Consider the following 19633-nt stretch of genomic DNA (forward strand, 5'->3'; position numbering starts at 1 on the left):
GTTTCCAAAGAAAGACAAAATGTCACCAATGCCCTGTGGGAGTTTACAGTCTAGTTAGGGAGATAGATATAACTCATAAAACAGGACTGAATTATAATAAGTCATATATAAGTAATACAATATATAATCTATAACATATAAATATGTAAGAGTTCTAAGCAATGAACTCGTTTTAGAGTTCTAAGAGGAATATATTACTGACCAACTAGTTTTTTTTTTCAAATATTAACAAAGTTAATGCACAATTGGGCCCTATAAATACTGCTTTTACTGCCAATCTCCCTCTTAATTCCTACTGTATCCCAAGTGATCTTCTCAGTTTCTTTAGTTTTACCATGCCTTCTTCCAAAGGTTTCTAGTTTTCTCATGATCAATCTAGCCCGCTAAATCTTCACTCTACATCCTTTCACTCAGTATAATGAGCAACACTGGTATAAGAATATAACTTTAAGACAAATAAGCATATTTAAAAAAACCGATGAATTTTAAACTTCTGTAATTCAAATTATTATTCCCGGTTAACCAGGTAATGGGAGGACATTAGGAAAAGCAAAATTCTCACTTCCTTCTAGATATAAAAATGGCTTGTTTATGCTCAGGAGTAAGTAGTGATATAAATTTGTGCACAGCAATTATCTTTCTGTCTTTTCCCCTTAAACTCAATTTGAATTCAAAGAAGAATTTTCAGTTTTTTTCATTCATTAGTACTTGTTTGTTTGAACATTAATGTAATACATTTAGAAGTATTTTGTTAAATTGGAGAAAGAATACACTTGAGGACAAAATATAATAATGAAATGGTTCCTGCCTTATAACTAATTGGTTGGTAATATCAGATAGAAACTCTTACTATACATTTTGCCTACCCCCGCCCACCACCGCAAACCTGGGTATATCTGACACTTTTAAAAAAAATAATATTTCAGTGGGAGAAGACTGGAAGATCATCTAGTCCAATCCTTTCATTTCCTAGAGGTGGATTCTGAGACTCAGTGAGGCCCAGGCTTACATAGATAAGTAGACAAAGATCCAGCATGGAGGTAGGATTCCTTTGGGCTCTAGTCTGATGATTATCCCTTACATTGCTGCCTCCTGGTTAGCTCAGCTTGAGCATATTAGAAACTTAACATGCAGTATTGTATATATTTGAAGAGGAATGGAAAAGAGAAGGGGATTGATGGAAATTCCAGAGATGAATAGGAAAATCTGTGTTTTCATGGATTTTGAAAATTATTTCAAAAGTTTAGCATAAGAAACTTTGGATATAGTTTTGAGTTGAGAGAATAGAGTAAAAGCCTTCACACATCTTTAGAGACATTTATTAAGTAGAAGCAGATGCAAGTTTGAGAAATGGTACTATGAAAGGCATAAAATATGTTAAGACTTTCAAAAATTTTTCAGTTACAAAGTGGCATATTTTTGTTTTATTCCTGCTTTACCACTTATTAATCAGGTTGCCTCGAGCAAGTCACTGTAACTCTCTGGATCTTATTCAGTTTATCAATAAAATGAGGGTAATAGATAATAAGAATTAGTGCAAATTTCTGTCTAATACTAACATTCTATAAATATCAATATAACTTATTTGTTGAAATAATATTTTAAAAAGGAAATATTCTTATAACATTTTAATATAGAAGTATAAGCATTTTGTTTTAGTCAAAAACAAATAAACAAAATAGTTGTATAAGCACAGAAATGTAAATATAGTTAAAGGTTTCACTACTTTTTTTTCCACTTATGCCTTACACATTCGGTACTCAAGTTATCTTTTATGTATAGATCAAACATTTACACTTGTATCTCACAATTGTGACTGGAGCTCTGCATGGCAGCTATAGTTTGACTTAAATTCTGGTTTCTGATGCTGCTCAAGAATTTCTATTTTGAATCAAAAAAGAGCCCTCATGACTGGGAAGAATGATATCAGCTAATCATGAACTTGCATCTCTTCTCTAGAATTCTGTGGCCCTCCACCTAGGTAGAGGACTACTACTGAAGCAAGAGTAATGGATTTACACTGACCCAGTTAGACTCTCTTATCTTTATGAGCAAAATAATGATGATGATGATGATGATGGTGGTCATCAGTTAAGAAGAATCTATTACCTGTCTACTATTGTGTTACTATGCTAAACACTTTATTTTATCCCTGTCGATTATTTAAATGATAATCTTATTTTTATTTATTATTTTAAGTTGTTTATTATTATCACCTTTGTTTTACAAGTAAAGAAATGGAAGTTCAGAGAGGTAAGCTAATAATTCCAAGTCACAAGCTTAATAGGTGGTAGAGCTGGGATTTGAACTGGAATCTGTTCTTCTTGAAGGTCTTCTATGGGATACTGTATATGCTATATTGTCTATCCTAAGAAAAGCTCACTTCTCAAATGGGCTTCACATAACAAAGTTAACTATCCAACAAAGGAAATTAATGACTGGCTTTGCCTCTATTAAATCTTTTATAAATAGCTGGAAGAATCAAGTTCATGTTGGAAAAGTGGGTGAAGCTTTTGGGACTACTTCTATGGGTGAAGACAGTGGAAGTTACTAGTAGGGAATCAAATTTATTGGAGTTCCCATTATAAGTAAATTGAGCCATATTTTTTTCTGGAGAGGGGACAGAGATTGAGGGGGAAAAAAAAGGTAAAATTTTTTTTTTTTTAACCCCATTGCCCTTCCACTGGTCAAACTAAATCTTGGCTGATACTGCTGTAGTGAAAGGGAGCCTAAAGCCTAAGGTAGAAGTCAAAGGGGGAAGAAAGCTTATGCCTGAGCTTTCGAGTCAAAATAAATAAAGGCATTAATAAAAGCTTTTAAGGAAACTTTCAAGGGTAATTGACTATTCTCCCTTTCCTGGAGAAAGATGTGATTCCTCTACAGAGAGAAATTGGACTGAGTCTCCTAAGAAATGGAAAAGTGCCTTCCTTTATGAAAGTGGTTAATGCAAGCTAGCAACTCACAGAAGTATTAAAGGAGAATGTGGCAGGGTCTTCCTCTCTTGTGGATGGGAAAGGAATGGTCATTTACTGAAGATTTCCTCTGTGCCACGAACTGTGCTCAGAACTGCTATAAATATTTTCATCTGATTTCATCTCCACAAAAACTCTGAAAGACTGTTATTATTATCTGTATTTTTAAAGATAAGAAACCAAGGCTCAGAAAGGTTTCAGTGACTTGTCAAGGTCATACAATTGGTAATAAGGTGGAGTCAAACTTTGAATTCATGTCTTCTACACTTAAGTCCTTTCCCCCATTCTGAAAACTGTGCTCTTGAGGCACTCACAGTGCTGTTGCTAATTCACAGGGACACATGGGTTATTTTAAATATTTGAGGGGAAAAAAGCAATACTTGACATCAGTCAGATACTGTGAGAACTGCTACCTTGAGGTAGCTCTCAGTTTCAACATTAGATTGCACACTTCTTTTGCTTAATAGTCTGTGTGAATCTGGGGTTTTGGTGGTTGCTGTGATAAAAAATAATCAAGTGCCACTCGAAAATCAATGTGAAACAGAAATTAGAGTTGTAGTACCCAATATGATTCCAAGGTTTGAGAAGGTAGATGGTGTCCAACAGGTGCACACGTTCCATGAGTAAGTAGTTTTGGTTATTTAAGAATGAACTAAAACTATTATTTTCTCTTTCAATTTATGTGTATTGTTTTTTCAAATAACCACTAAGTGGGGCATAAGTATTTACTAAGTTGTTCAGACCTAACGATAATAATTGGAACTGTTAGGTATTTCTTGGCTATCACTGTATATTAACGCCTGATACTTTTGAGCCTTTGAAATTTTGATTTTAAGTCTCATAGGCTTTGATTTTTACATATAAATAAAATCTGGCTCCTTAAAAACTGTTTCTAAGTCACCCAGTCTATGGTTTTCTGTTATAGCCATCCAAATGGACTGATACTGGGGGAAAAACAAATGTAATCTCCACAAGGCATGTATGAAGGAAAATGGGGGCAGAGAAGAACCTTCATGTCTCTCTGACCTCCTTGTTCTTATGGCTCTCTTGGCCATATTCTCTATGTTAAAACTCTTGGCATAGGGTTGCAAATAGAAAGTGATCAATAAATGATATATCTTTCCTTTTCCCTCTTTCTCTGCTGCATTTGTAACCTATTTACCTTGCTTCTTCTTTCTGTTTTCTGCTTTTGCTTCTGCTTACCTCTGTTTGTTTTTTCTTGGTTTTCCATATTTAACAACATGGATAAATATGTCATACAGTGTGTGACACCCTCTTCCACCTTCTTGGTAGCATGATCTAAATAATGATGACCCAAAAATGGCAGGTGCAGGTAAAACATATAATAAAAATGCATAGTATACACTGATCAGCTAGACACTTGGTTATTTGTATTTATTATATCTGGAAGTAGAATAGAATTAGGGCCCCTTAATTTGGATACAGCAGTGAGAAGGGAGGATGATACAGAAAAGGACATCTCCTAGCCCTAGGATGGCTAAAAGTTGGGCATAGAAGATCTAAAATCTCAATTTTAGAAAAAATATTGATATTATCAGTGAAATTTCTGTTCAAGAGGAAAAGGCTAGTAGATGAAGAAAACTAAGAAAGAGTGGGGCGAATCATAGAAATAAATATGAATCTGATAGTTGAGCTTCAATCTTACTTAGCTTGGCTACTTTAGCAAATTAAGAAGATTAGATAGGCAATACAAAGTCACTATAGTGTTTTTTTTAAGGAGGACAAGATTAGATGTGTGTTTAAAAAGATCATTAGCAAGGCAATGAGGGGGTTTGGGACAAGGTAAGCCAAGAAATTGACAGTTTTTACAGAAATGCAGGACAGAGTTGAGGACCTGAAGAGATAGAAGGGATACACTTAGATGAAAATGTATAGGAGTTAGTGATTGGAAGGGGCAGGGAGTGGGGAGAAAAAAGGAAGAAGAAATCAACATGCCTCCCAAATTTCTAGCTTGAGTGAACCGGTAGATAATGGTGCCAGCTGAGATCAAGACCGATTATACTGAAGCAGAAGCAAGTTTGAGGAGGAAACATTAAAATTAATTTGGATTTGTTAAGTTTGAAGTGCTTGTGGGACAATTTTAAGATTTTTTTCTACTATTGGGATATTATTAAATTCATGACCAAAGCCATCTTTTCTTTGTCTCATCTCTCCCATCCCTGTATTAAGCAATTTTAGGATCTACGTATTTTGCAGTAGTTATTCAGTTTGTGGGTTATCATGACTTTACGGTTATTTTGATGTTAAACTGTGATGACATGAGATATAAATATAAAGTGTATGTGTATTTAGGGTGTACCCACTAAATGTTAGTTTTCCTCCTTTTTATGTTATTGCAGTATCTTAGAGACAAAAGAAAAGTATGTTGCTTTGCTATAGTATATCTGTAATGTTTTAGAGATGAAAAAGTACAATAATATGAGTTTTTTAAGCAAAATGAAAAAAGCAATGAAAATAAATATTTACTTAAATTTTCTTCCCTAGATATCCAGCTATATTCCTCTCTTTTGGGTCAGGCTTGTACTTTCACGGGTAGATATGCACACCACGCTTATTTTTGCTTAAGCTTTCTTTTCTCTTTGCCTAGAATGCCTTCTTCTCTTTTTGACTTTAAAAGAATCACCTAATCTTTAATATGCAGTTCAATCTTAAGCATTTCACATAACTTTTAAAGTGACTGGCAGTGACTGCTTATCACTCCATTTTCCTAGAGTATTATATTCTCCATCACACAACCAACGATGTTATCATGTTTTATATAATACATTCTCTAATGGCTTCATCTGTGTTAAGTTTACCTGGCTAGGCTCTCAATTATTTGGGGGCTAGTCACACATTTCATATTTCTTTTCTCTCTCTCACAGTGTTTAGCACAGTGCTAAATATACAGTTGGTGTTTAATGTAAAAAACTGATGCTTTGAACGCAGATTTGTAAAAGAGTTTTGTCAACCTAGATTTTTGAGCAGCAGGTATAGGAACTTCTAGATGTACTCATATCAATTATGTTTCTAATGAAGATTAAAAGATGATAAGCAAATTAGTTGAAGAGTAGATGAAATAGTACAGAAGTGGCATAAATGTAGTTGAATTCTTTTCAGACCACACAAATTGATAACGATGAATATCTAATTCATTCTAAAATATAGGAACTAAGCTTCATATTAGATTCTGTAAAGCTAAATTTCGAAGTTATTGCCCCTTTTTATATAGTAGTGTTTCCTATAAAGGGTATAACCCAAACACAAAAACATTAAAAAAAATTGGCTCTAAGTCTGATCAAGAATTTTACTGAGATTTGCATAATAATAATAATAATAATAATAACTTCATTTAGGTTTTTCTAATGACTCATACAATAAAAGTTTGGGGTAGTCAAAGGAATATCATGAAAATGATTTAATGCACTTACTGGCCAGGACTAGCTGGGTGAGCGAATTATTCCTTCTGTGTGTATTGGAACTTTTGGAGCTGTATTAATGATTTTACGCCATGATGGTGCATTTATTAAATGCAACCCTCATAGTTTGGAAGAGTAGAGAGACTCATTTATACATTAGGAAAAAATGCACTTATCAAGGAAGATCTGTTCAGTTAAAAAAACATATCATTTAGTAATTCCAAAAAATCCAAACCACACTGGCAATTACCAATAACCTTGAAATACCTCCACTGTAATCTCCTTTGGGGCTACAGGCCACTTGTGTTCGTATTTTTCTTTCACAGTTTGCTCCGTGTTAGCAGTTGGATTTGAATTCTCAACACGCACTCCATGGCTTGGCTTACCCACCAGATTTTGAACTGATTTTACCATATTCTTTAAATCCTCTGGGTAAGGAGTTGGATATCGTTTTAGGTTTATTTCAACCTAGAAGTTTATAAAAAGAAATTTAACATAAAAATACCTTCAGTAAGCATGTTCATAAAACTACTGCATTTTATGTGCAGTAGTATAACCAAATGCAATATAGTGAGTGTTGAGCTGGCTGAAAAACTGTGTTGTAGAGTAGAACACACAGTGTTCTTTTCACATTCTGCCTCCTGGGACTTCTCCCCACCCCTGGCCACCTTTCTAGATTAAAAACAATTTTTGGATTACATCTTATGTTTAGGTCTACTCTATAGATGGTTGAAATAGCAGTAGGTCAAACACTTAAGTGATTGGTAATCTCTGAAAAATTTAATCAAGTTACTATCAGCTGCTTTTATACTTTAGAGGCTGTTCCCTTACCTATCTTAATTATTTAAAAATAATCATTTTGACATTAAAAATATCTTTGGAATATCAATGCAGGTGATGGGAGAAGACCCCAAAAGATTTACAAGTGAGTTATCATGTATTAAAAAATGGGGAGTTGACAGTATCTGCCATCAAATATGCACCAGCTCTGTATTAATTAGCATGTTACATCAAAAGGTAGGGTAGCTAATTCTTGTTAATAACTAAAAAAAAAAAAAAATCCTTCAAGGAGGCTTTTATATTTAGTTTTTACCATAATAAAGTAACATGCTTTATAGGTTACATCTTACAATAAAGAGAAATAAAAAATTTAGAACATTGTCTAGGATATTCTAGGTAAATATGTAAATTTTGGCTTATACTTATCCAGAGACTTATTTCTATTCTCTTTTTTTTTTTTTTTTTTGCGGTACGCGGGCCTCTCACTGTTGTGGCCTCTCCCGTTGCGGAGCACAGGCTCCGGACGCGCAGGCTCAGCGGCCATGGCTCACGGGCGCAGCCGCTCCGCATGTGGGATCTTCCCGGACCGGGGCACGAGCCCATGTCCCCTGCATCAGCAAGCGGACTCTCAACCACTGCGCCACCAGGGAAGCCCTATTTCTATTCTTGAGTTCAGTTTTGGTGTATCAATCTGACTTAGGGAATGTATATATATATATATAAATTATTATTCTTCACATTTAATTCAGAGAGAGAAAATATGAGACATTCCATACAGAATATCCCTTCAGAGTACTTAAAATATACTTAAAATGGAATAGATACAAATTATCCAGGCTGATTAAAATGGAATGGGAGGAAAAATAAGGGGCATATTTACTTGGCTTGGTTTATTCCAATAGTCATGTCTTTTTGAATCTGAGTAGAACCAACTTTACAAAATGGAATGATTTATGTGATTGTGGTGAGTATGTGTTGGGGAAAGTGTGTGTGAGGGTGCGTTGGGGGAGGGCAGAGGTGGAAGAGAAGCTGAAAGGGGAAGAAGAAAGAGGGGGATGAGAGATAAAAAGAGAAAGGGTGGGGCACACACATACCCACCCCCTCCACACCTATGTAACACATGGGATGTAAGAAACTATGATAGTGATGTAGATCTGAGGATTATAAATATGAATTCAAACACTTTTGCTCATCTGCAGTTTTAGCAAATCCACCAACTTTGTTATTCTAGTACTTCATCTTCCTGTGGCTCTCTGTCCATGTCAAATACTGGGATTGGACTTCACTAGATGATTTTTAACATTCCTTTCAGAACTAAAGTTACAAAATTATTTTTCCAAGAAATTTTTGGGAAGCTTGTGAAAAAACAGATAAATTTGTTAGTGTAAATCTCATTGAAATGTAATTTAATCTTTAATACGCTGAAACAAATAGGATGAAGTTAATAATATATAGAAACAAAGCTACAAAAATATAACCCAAGAAAAAAAGTTAGACTTTACCAAAAAACAAAAGCGTAAGTTATTAGAGTGTAATATAAGTATATCTCAGGGTACTTTATAATGCATTCTTAAATAAACATAAAAAGAATGATAGCCATGCTAGACAAAATCCATTGGGATGAATGCATTCTTGGATCTGCTGTTTAAATTGGTATTAGAAATATTAATCACAAATTTGATCTAAGTTTAAAAATTATATTGTTGAACTTGTTTAAAAGTCCTTGATATCAAAGGACTTAAAAGTCAAAAAACTACATTTAAAAAATGTAAATTGTAGAACGGTGTGACTATTATGCCAATTAAGAACATCTTTTAATTTTTAATATGAATGAAAAATAACTTTCAAATAGGTCCTTAAATTAAAATTCTACACACCTTAAACAATCCTCAATATTATAACTACACTTCTAAGTTGAATCAAAGGCAAAAAATGGGACGTGTTCTTTTTTAAAAAAAAATTATTTATTTATTTATTTTTCGCTGTGTTGGGTCTTGGTTGCTGCACATGGGTTTTCTCTAGTTGCGGTGAGAGGGCGCTACTCTTTGTTGCGGTGCGCGGGCTTCTCATTGCGGTGGCTTCTCTCATGGCAGAACACGGGCCCTAGGTGCATGGGCTTCAGTGGTTGTGGCTCGCGGGCTCTAGAGCACAAGCCCAATAGTTGTGGCGCATGGGCTTAGTTGCTCCGCGGCATGTGGGATCTTCCCGGACCAGGACTCGAACCTATGTCCCGTGCATTGGCAGGTGGGTTCTTAACCACTGCACCACCAGGGAAGCCCCCTGGGACGTGTTCTTTCTTAGAATTAAATATATCGAGTAATGTAATCTAATTTTTGTAGATGCTGTGTCTCTTCTGACACACAGGGCTATTTGCTAATGGTCATGGTACCGATATTTTCTGGTTATTTTATAAGCAAGTTAATGTTATATTTTGGTCACATCACCAGAATATATTTGGGCACTTTATCTCTGTAAAAATATTTAAATGTAGAAATAAAAGTGGATTTGCCATTAAGCTAATGAAGCTTAAGCTTTAGGGTCTGTCCCCGCATGGGCTCTTTCCAAAGCCTTGTGAGGGGCCCTACTTATGTATTTACATGGTTATTTTATATTCTTTTCCTTAAAGAGGCTCCTCTCCAAATTGTGGAAGCTTCAGGTCTCATAAAACTTGGATTTGTCCCACCTATACAATAAGCTACTTGCTTCCCATTTACTGGTCTACTAGCAGAATTTACTGGACTTAGAGTCAGAAGACCCAAATTAAAGCCACAGGTTTACCCCCAACTAGCTATCAGCCACAATCTTTCTGTCCAGTTTCTACTCATGTAAAATGGGAATGATAATATCTTGGGTTAATCTAGAGCTCGAATGATATAATAAATGTGAAGTCCCTTGAAAATGTATAATTTCTATGCAGAGATTAGATACTATTTCTAATATCAGATTCTTCTTATGTATTTTTTGAATCTGGAGTCTTTTGGCAATCTAGTTTTATTATATATATGTCTAACTATAATACTTGTAACTGGATTTTTTTCAGGTTGCATGCAGCAATAACTATCATTTACTCATTACCTGCCATGTGATAGGCACCATGCAAAGTGTTTTATAGGAATATATAAAACTAATTATTATTAGTTATTTATATAATAAAAAATACTTATTTTATTATTTACCATATGGATTTAATTATAAATGAATAATAAATAGTTATAATTAATAATATTAATTAAAATCTATAATTAATTATAATTAAATCTCATTTTAATTTCACAACCCATTTGTAGCATCTGTTACCATTTTACAGAAGGAAAACAGGGGCTCAAATGGTGTAAGTTACTTCAAGGTCATACAGTTACAGGAATCAATGCCCATATTCAACCTCAGGTCTAAGTCCAAAGCTTATGCTTCACAAGTGTTACTTGGCTCAGAGCTATTCTCTAGTATAGGTGCAGCATATATCTGTACAATCTTGTGGAAGAAATAGTGTAAATCTAAAGTGTGAATTTTATTGAGTTAAATAAGATAATTTCAATTTTTAAAACATAAAGTTAACATAACATTTTATAATTAAAAAAATGAAAGTATAGTATTTTATAATTCTGTTATGTTCGTAAGCTCTCAAAAGCATATTTTATACACTTTTACAGGTTGTTTTGCCTCTCTATTTTTCAATGCATGTGTGAAATGCTTCAGAAATGAATAACCATGATCATAAACACAATTATATTAATAGTTCAGTAATGCCCAGTTAGTTTCTTTATATTGCTAAATATATAGGCTATAAATATTCCCTTATTCTAATATGGGATATATGTAATAGGTGGGAAAAATTTGTCAATTATGTTCATACCAAAATGTTGTGTTTATCACTCACCATAAAGTATTTGCTCATTTTACAGGTACATTTTATTAAAATGCAATATTTTTACTGAAATGTTATTTTATTTTGGAAAATAGAAGTGTTTCACAACATTCTATATATCTCAGATCTTAAGAAAGTGCAGTAAATGCAAATAGTAGCTGCAAGATGTTGGAGACTCCCAAAGATTTAGCAATGAAGAAAGAAATAATGTTAATAGCTAGGGCATTTAGAAGTGATAACTTGATTTCACAAAGAACTATGCTTTTCTTATATAATGATTAAATTATAATTTGATTTGATTGTAAATTCCAGTAAGAGAAATAATAGTTAATGCTTTGGTTATTAATTGTTAAGTATCTTATTCTAGGAATTAATTGGAACATTTTACATAGAAAGGAAACCTATAGCAGTTTTAGTTAGGATTCTCAGCTTGCCATATATTGTAGAAAGAATATAAGACACAGAATAAGAATTTAGTCTATTACATGTGGATAAGGTTTACAAAATATGTAGTGTTCTTCCACATCCCATTAAGATTTTTTTTCATTAAACTCTTCAACACCCCACCCACTGAGATAAGGAAGCCTTATCTGCCAGAATTCCCAGGCCAATCTTCTCTTACAGGAATTCTCATCATCTGTGCCTTCAAATTAAAGGGAAATTGATGCTTTTCAACAGATGTCCATCTTTGTGCTCAAAGTCCACTCTCAGCAAATTTCAATTCAAATCTCATGCTGTTTTAGAATCAAGTTTTATTTAATCTCCCTCAGAATTGATATTACAAAAAAATGTGTGTATGTCTGGGGACAATTTAGATTGCATCAGTAGTGTCATCAACATTCTGCCCAACTATTGGTATTCCCACACTTTAAATAAAAATCTTAAAAAATAAAAACATAAATAAAAATGAAGCACCCAGCTTAAAAACCATGCCAGATAACCCACCAGTAGGCACATCATATCGATGTTCCCTCCCCCTCTGGCTCAGTTCTCCCCACCCCATTGCCAATGTCAATGAATAAAAAATTAAACTGGGATCAAACACTGGCAATTGAAAGGTTTCTATATGATCAACATTTCTTACCCCAAATCATGCAGAACATACCCCATAAACCACTGTTCCAAGGTTGCCTCTACGTAAGGGATTCTCCTACCCCAGACACCTAGGCCTACCTGTCTGCCACTTAGAGAGGGAAGAGTGGTGGATTGTGCTGCAACTGGCAATGGAGTACACATGCTCCTTTCCTGCTGGAGGCCACTTATACAACCCCATGCCAGCTGTGGGTCATTCTGGGGGACGGGCATATCTTGGATCTGCTGATCACACCTGGCCCATGGTGTGCAGCAATCGCCAGACAGTCTGGCAGGTTGGAGAGTAATCCCACGCTGGCCCCTTTCCCAGGGGGCTTGGCAGGAGTGATCCTGTGGGAGAAGGAATCTCCATTTTCTGGGAGAAAGAGGAGCACTGTAGCAAAACTTTCACTTTATCATTTTTCTATTCTTGATATTTTTTTTTCATTCTGGGTAATGCATTTAAAACAACCATCAGAAAATTAGTTTTAATTCTATGTAATAAAACAGTACCAATATCACATGAAGCTAAAGGGTCACAATTTCTTCACACAATGCAGCTTTCATACTAAACTAAACTAAACTAAACTTTCATACTTTCATACACTAAACACATTATAAGTAGGGCATTATACTCTAGTCTATTTGGAAGTTGATGCCATAGGTCAGTGGTTCCCTTTAAAATTTTATGTAAATTAAAGGCAAAATGGTGCTAAATTTAATGTACATGTAATGAGCCAGAAAAGTATAATTAATTTAGTGCAAGATTTCGGCATATTCCATTCATCATCATACTTCCATGATGATTTATTTAGACATTTGTTTGTGTTCTAATTTGTCCAATAGCCAATGGCATTGGAAATACTCAAATTGGTCAAAACCAAGTAGTTTGAGATTTTGGAAACACATATTATTTCACCAATATATAAAATAAATCAAATATAAATAAACATAGAGAAAATGTACTCTAAAGTATAATGAACCTACTCTAATTATAATCAAACTTGATTACATAACACACAAACAGGGCTTCTAAATGTCTGTTTGCATTTGCTATATTTTATGCTTTCAATGACACATATACCAGTATTAAATGCACTCTTTTCTTCTTGGAGACTTTGAATACAGGTTTCTTTTTAGGAAGAAGTATGTAGTTTTTGACATTCAATGAAGTAAAAGAATGAATCAGAGGTCCAGTATAGAATGCATCATCCATTGGTTCTGGATTTAACATATAAAATCCTTACAAGAAGAACTGAAATGTTCTAAAGATCTTTTTTCATTTATTTTTAGTTAAAAAATGTCTCTTTGGTTATTAGATAGCACTAATCAACCATTTAGAAACATTTTTTTTGTCCAAATCGTTAACATAATTGTCATTTTGATTTGGGAATCCATTTTGGTTTCTCCACAATGATATAGGTAGGCTTTGTCAATTACCTTACTAATTCCAGTAAGGTTCTAGAGTATGCTGGTTTAAGAAAAAAGTTTAGAAAATGTGGGAATGAGGGGATAGAAAAGAACACATCACACAATCCAGATCTATTAATAGGATGCATATACAATTACTTAGGTAATTAGTCACTAAGGGTGAGAGCTGTTAGTATCCATGATGGAAAAAGTGCAAAAATAATACCATAAAAAATTGACAAGAGATTCAAGATGTTGCCATGATGATAACATGAAGACCTGATGTTGATATAATCCATATAAATTCTGTTATTTTCAAATTTATATAATGTAAAAATACAGATTTTAAAATTACAACCTTGTTACTTGACTTAGATTAGTGCCAATAAAGCATTTTTTTAAATATGCTTTAAGGTGAAAATAATTTTCCCTAAGGGACATCACCTACTCTTAGGCTCTTACCTTCATTAAAAATTGTCCTCACACTTAAGAAAACTCATAAAGTCTTCTCAAATATTCCAGAGACATAGAATCTTTCTGAGATTTTAATGCCAATGTAATATATTAATCCATTGGTTCTTTCATAAATGTGTATTTTGGCTTCACACAGTCTGCATGATGCCTTGCCTTGATCAGTGATTTAAAAAAAAACACATTTCAGTGTTTCAAAGAGGTAATAAGGTGAAGCTCATCACCCAGCCTTTTTTGTTTGATTTTTAGGGGTTTTTTTTGGCTTTCTCTCAGCTTGAATCTCTTTCATGTTGCTATTCTGTAAGATGGGGTGGCATATGAAATTTGCTCAGTCAGGATGTTAGTCTCATTCCGAAGCACAAAAGTGCTTCCAAAATCATCATCCTGCTATAATGAAAGGTATCACCATGAGACTTTAAGATGTATCTGACCTTCTAGCAAAGGTCAGTCAATTAGTCCCAAAGGCTATTTGAATAATAACAATGAACAAATAAAAATAATAAGAAGAAAGAGGAAACAAAAATTAAAAGGTTCACCTTAACTTTCCCAGCATTTTCATCATCTTCCTTTTTTTCTTCAAATTCAAAGGCAACAGTCATGCGTTGTTGTCTCTGTTCTTCCCACAGTGTAGGGTTAAAGCTGTCACTGTCTGACTGGAAATCTACAGTTAGATTCCAAAGTGTTATTGCTTTTTTAAAAAAACTTAAATTGTTATTTAACAGAGCTTAGTATGCTATGCAAAAAATGGTGATAGGTACTAAAAACAAATACAAAAAGAAAAAAAGAAAAGGAAAAATAAAGAAACAGAAAGAAAGAAAGAAGAGGGAAAGAAAGAAAGAAAAAGAAAGAAGGAAAGAAAGAAAAAGAGGGAAAATATTCCCCTCATATTTGTTACATAGGCTTTTAACATCTTAACTCACATTCAGCTTTCTTAAGTATACATTAATTATATATTGGGGTAGAGAAGTTTTCCGGGGTAGAGAAGTTTTCCCGTGTAGAGAATGGGCTCTCCATAGCCTAATTATGATAATAGAGCTGAATTAGGTATTTTAAACCATTATCTCTTTTAATCTTCAAAACAGCACCATGGTAGAAGTAATATAATCCTCAATTTAATAATGAGAAAACTATAGCTGAGTTTTAAGAAACTTGTTCAAAGCCATGCAGCTTCTCCACGGACAATGCAGGATTCTATACCATGACTGTGTGATTATAGGGTCCATAACTGTAACCACTAAATGCTATTAGGATGTTATAAAGGTACTACATAAGTTTGGTTTTGCAATAAACTGTCCAAGATTGCAACCTTTCTTGTCGTTGTTCTTTTGTGTGTCTGGTAGGGGGCAATGTAGTGGTGCTTGGTTTTATGGTAAAAAAACATTTGGAAAATAGTCTTTAACATTCAGGTCTCAATTAATCTAAATGTGTCTCAAATTAACAGGGAAAGGAAATGGCTTATCAATCTTTAATTTACATGTTGGTTAATTGTAATATCTTCTTTGCAACAATCCTGTGAAGATCACATGAAAATGCAATAAAAGCACTTCCCAAAAGATAACCTTTATTATATAAAACTTTGTGTGTTGCAAGGAATTCTGCAAATTCACTCATTACACTTCTGCTTGAAAAACCAAAGGGTGACTTGCTTAAATTTCAAGTAAACTTTTCTGTTACCAACTCTGCTTTCCTCAAAGGAAAACAAAGTGAAACAAACTAGGCTAATTCCTTAACATCACATCTTACCTAACTAGATCTACCTCATTCCATGGAACAATTTAGGGATTTAATCTGTCAGACTAGATCTCAGAAATGGCCAGAAAATATGAGACGCTTTTCATTTTCCCCTAGAGCCTTTCAAAATGAAATATTTTGTTAATCTAGGGATATTAAAATGAAAATGAAAGTAAAGTTGCATGAATAAAACATAATCCTTATTTAAGACTCTTGTTATACCCTATGTAAACACAGTGGCTTTTCTTTCATAAATTCAAAAGATCAATTTTACTGAAGCCTGGAAAATACATATGAAACAATCTTTCCTTTTTCTACTTCTGCAAGTCAAAATTTGAATGAAAATATCCTAAAATATTTCAAAATGATTCATTTCCCTTTTTAAGTAAAAAAACCTAAAGACATTTATTATAATTATCCTGAAAATAAGAACTACATAAGCAAATAGTTTCTTTTAAAAGTTGGTCTCTTTTAAATGAGTTGGGTGGATTTAATCCATGGGTGGATTAAAGTGGGTTTACTCTTTTAAGAATTACTATTACTATTAGACTGGTAAATGTGCATGACAGCCTGTGCTGGCTTGAGCTAAGGGGCCTGTGCTGATTTCCAAATGGTAAAGGATAAAGCTCCTTTAAAAATTTTATGAGTAATGTGATCATAGAAGAGAAAATTTTATTATTGAAAAAGGTTTAAGTTTTTCAAAAATTATTCCTATCATAATTGCTGACATTGTTTAGGAAAACTCAACTTGAAAAATTAGTCGTTTGCAAGTCATCTCTTAACATGAAATAATTTGGGGCCTGAGATCAGGACTAAATGTTTAAATTGTGTTCATAAAATTAGTGAATGCAGGAAATAAACCAACTTATCTTCCTTAAGGTCTGACTCTTCTTAGCTCATTTCAACTGGCTAGGTATCACCTTTGGTTAACTAGTCCTGGGTTTTGCAATCCATCAAGAAAAGATGTCGCTCCTAAAAGTCAACATTATTTTCATGACAGATATAAAGAGGAAGAGTTATGTTTTTGAAATATTACTTAGAATATTACAGTATGGAAGATAATTAGAGTTGCTTAGAGTTAACCCCCAAATGATTTATGTGTGTCATGTAATTATGTGTCTTGCCCATGTGCCAGTATTGGCCAGAGATTAGAATAAAATTAATCCCTTTAATTCATAATCATACAAGCATAGGAGAAATTTCTACTGACTGTTTACCTTCATCACCACGAGGTTGCTGTGGAAACATGTAGTTAGTCAATACTCTTTGCTTTGTTTCTGGATGGGCTTCAGTTTGTAAAGGGATAAGGGCTTTGGACTGGAAGCAAAGGACATAAATTAGATTAATAAGATTGGAAGTATAAAGAATATTTCTTTTATATAGCATAAAGGTCAATAGTCTGGACGCACTGTGCTGAATGAACAGTTAAAGAAAAGTAAGGAAAAAGGTAATGAAATAAGAAAGTATAACATAAAATAAGACTATTATTGTAGAGGAATATTTTGAAATTCTAAGGTTTTCATAATGAGATTTTCTTTTTCTTTAGTACATTCTTTTACAAGACCTATTCATCTACATTGCGTAATGTCAGTTTTGATCTTGAAGAGACCAAAATGTGTCAAACTGTTTCAACTAAGTAAACTTTTGGTATAGTCCTATATTTTCATGAACTGTTGCCCTAAAAAATAAATGGAATTTGCTATCAAATTTATATTATACAAGATAATCTATGAATTTAATTAGGTTAAAACATAAGCATTTATTTTAAAAAGACTTTTGTAACCAAAGACAGGGTCCACATACACATAAGCAACAATCCTTGTATTTGATATATCACAATATATTTACCTATGGATGGTAACATTTAATTCTCTATTATTAATTTTATTTCAGAAATACTATTTATGAAGGTATTTTTTAGAACTTTGATATTATATACTATTTTTATATAAACATATTGAAAATAATCATATTATTTAATGTTTTAAAATATACTTATTTCATGACATTTATTAATAAGAGTGAAGCACAAAGGGGATTTGGGATACCAACTTGTCTCATGAAACTAAGTCAGAAACACATTAAATCGCTGTTCTAAATAAAAGCTAAATGGTGCAGCCACTGTTCTGTTCATTCTCCCACAAAAATAATAAATCATGACACTAGGGGATGTTCTTTTTACAATGCAAGACTGTAGAAAATACTGTTCCATTAGCATAGTTCACGTTGATTCCAGAAATGATTTATTTATAATGATATATTGATGCTTTGAAAAATCTACATTCCATTGGTAAGACTTGAATTTGATTGACAATCTAATTTTTTTTAGTAGATGGAAGACAGTGCTGTAATGACTGTAGAAATACAAACATTATTCTCACACTTATATTTCACATTTTGTAGAGGTTTATTTTAATTTTTTACAAAAGTAGCCCAATACCTATGTCTGAACAGTTCATTTACCAGTAATGCTGTTTTTATGCTCAGAAAATAATCATAACAAACTAAATCCAAGATGATTTGTTTTCACTTGGTAATTCATATTTTGGGATAAGATGTTTTAAAATTTTAGAATTACAAGAAAAAAGTAAAAAGAAGAAAAATAAACTATGTCAAAATCGTCTATCACCAGTTTTTCTGGTGGCAAATCAGATGTCTTCAACTATTTCTTTTTATTTTCCAGTTAATAAAATTATTCATTAACACTCAATTACTAATTCAATTATAATCTATTTTCATAAGTATAAGAGTTAATATCAAAGCAATTTCACAGAAGATACTGGTAATAGCAACAAAAGACATCACAAATTTTTTGAATAAAGTTTTAGAATTAAGTTGATTATAATTAAAAGCACACACACAAACACACACAAAAGGAACATGGAGGATAATAATTCCCTCTTGTGGGAATTGTGATAATGATTTCTTATTCTTTACCTTCAGAGGTATAATTAAAGTACATCCTCTGAGGACTTGTATGTACCACCTAGAAAAATGATCATTTTGTGTATTAGATCTCTGAGAATGAAGTAGAAGCTAGATTGAAGCATTTAAAAGGGGTGAGAACTATAATACTGTTTGTCCACAGCAATGAACTACTTATTTGAATTATTACCTTTACAAAAATCTCTCCTCCAGGGGATAAATAATCTATATTTTGCAGTGATTGTCAAAGGTACCAATTGGGAATAAGTTAGCAATTCAAAGTTTCAACTGTAGTTCATTTGAATAAACAAAATAAATCAGGTAATAAAAATTTTTACCTGATTGTCAGAAAGCCACAAAGCTGCAAGCTCCTTAAGTTTGGTAAATGAGAATGGTAAATTCTTCAATCTGCAAAAATAAGAAAAGTCTAATAGCATGGGTGAAGATGGATAAATTTCATTTTTATGAAGAATTTTTAAAAACACTATAACTTATTTGTTTCATTCTTCTCTCTACTTCTTTCTCCACTGAGTAGCCTGAGCAATCTTTTAAAAGTGAAAATCTCGAGTTTACAACTCTTCAAATGCTAGGATAAAATTGAAAATTGTTAACATGCGTTGTCAGACCTTATAAGATCTGGTCCTCCAAAACCTCTCCAGAGCTTCTTTGTTACTCTTTTCCTGACAGTCCCATTAGTTCCACTGGCCTTCTATCAGCCTACTCTGAGGATTAGCCAAGCTCTCTTCTTCTGTCTGGAATATTCTTTCTCCCATACTTCACTTAACTAAAATTCCCCATATTCTTTAGCTCTCAGCTTAAATGTCAGTTCCTCAAAGAGGTTTTTCTTGACTCCTCATTTAAATTTCTTTCCCCAGTTTAGTCTCAAAGCACTTTCATGGAACATATCACAGTTTGTAATTTTTTGTTTAGTTTTGTGGTTATTTTTTTACTGTCGTCCCCATAAAATTGTAGGCTCTATGAGGGAAAGA

The 19633-nt window shown here is 33.2% G+C and overlaps 1 protein-coding gene across 1 annotated transcript in view; it reads right to left on the minus strand.

Moving 5' to 3' along the window:
• Nucleotides 1–19633, minus strand: part of LRRC7 (leucine rich repeat containing 7) — a gene marked incomplete at its 3' end in the record, with an annotated part of 372290 nt that overhangs the window by 72043 nt on the left and 280614 nt on the right. The window contains exons 13-17 of the mRNA XM_007466671.1: nt 18983–19052; nt 16937–17036; nt 14525–14649; nt 12210–12458; nt 6659–6859 (exon numbers count right to left, since the gene is read on the minus strand). Coding sequence (XP_007466733.1) covers nt 6659–6859; nt 12210–12458; nt 14525–14649; nt 16937–17036; nt 18983–19052 — 745 coding nt within the window. The remainder of the gene's footprint in view (nt 1–6658; nt 6860–12209; nt 12459–14524; nt 14650–16936; nt 17037–18982; nt 19053–19633) is intronic.

The sequence above is a fragment of the Lipotes vexillifer genome, unplaced genomic scaffold, assembly GCF_000442215.2.
Source record: "Lipotes vexillifer unplaced genomic scaffold, Lipotes_vexillifer_v1.1 scaffold797, whole genome shotgun sequence".
Taxonomy (NCBI): Eukaryota; Metazoa; Chordata; class Mammalia; order Artiodactyla; family Lipotidae; genus Lipotes; species Lipotes vexillifer.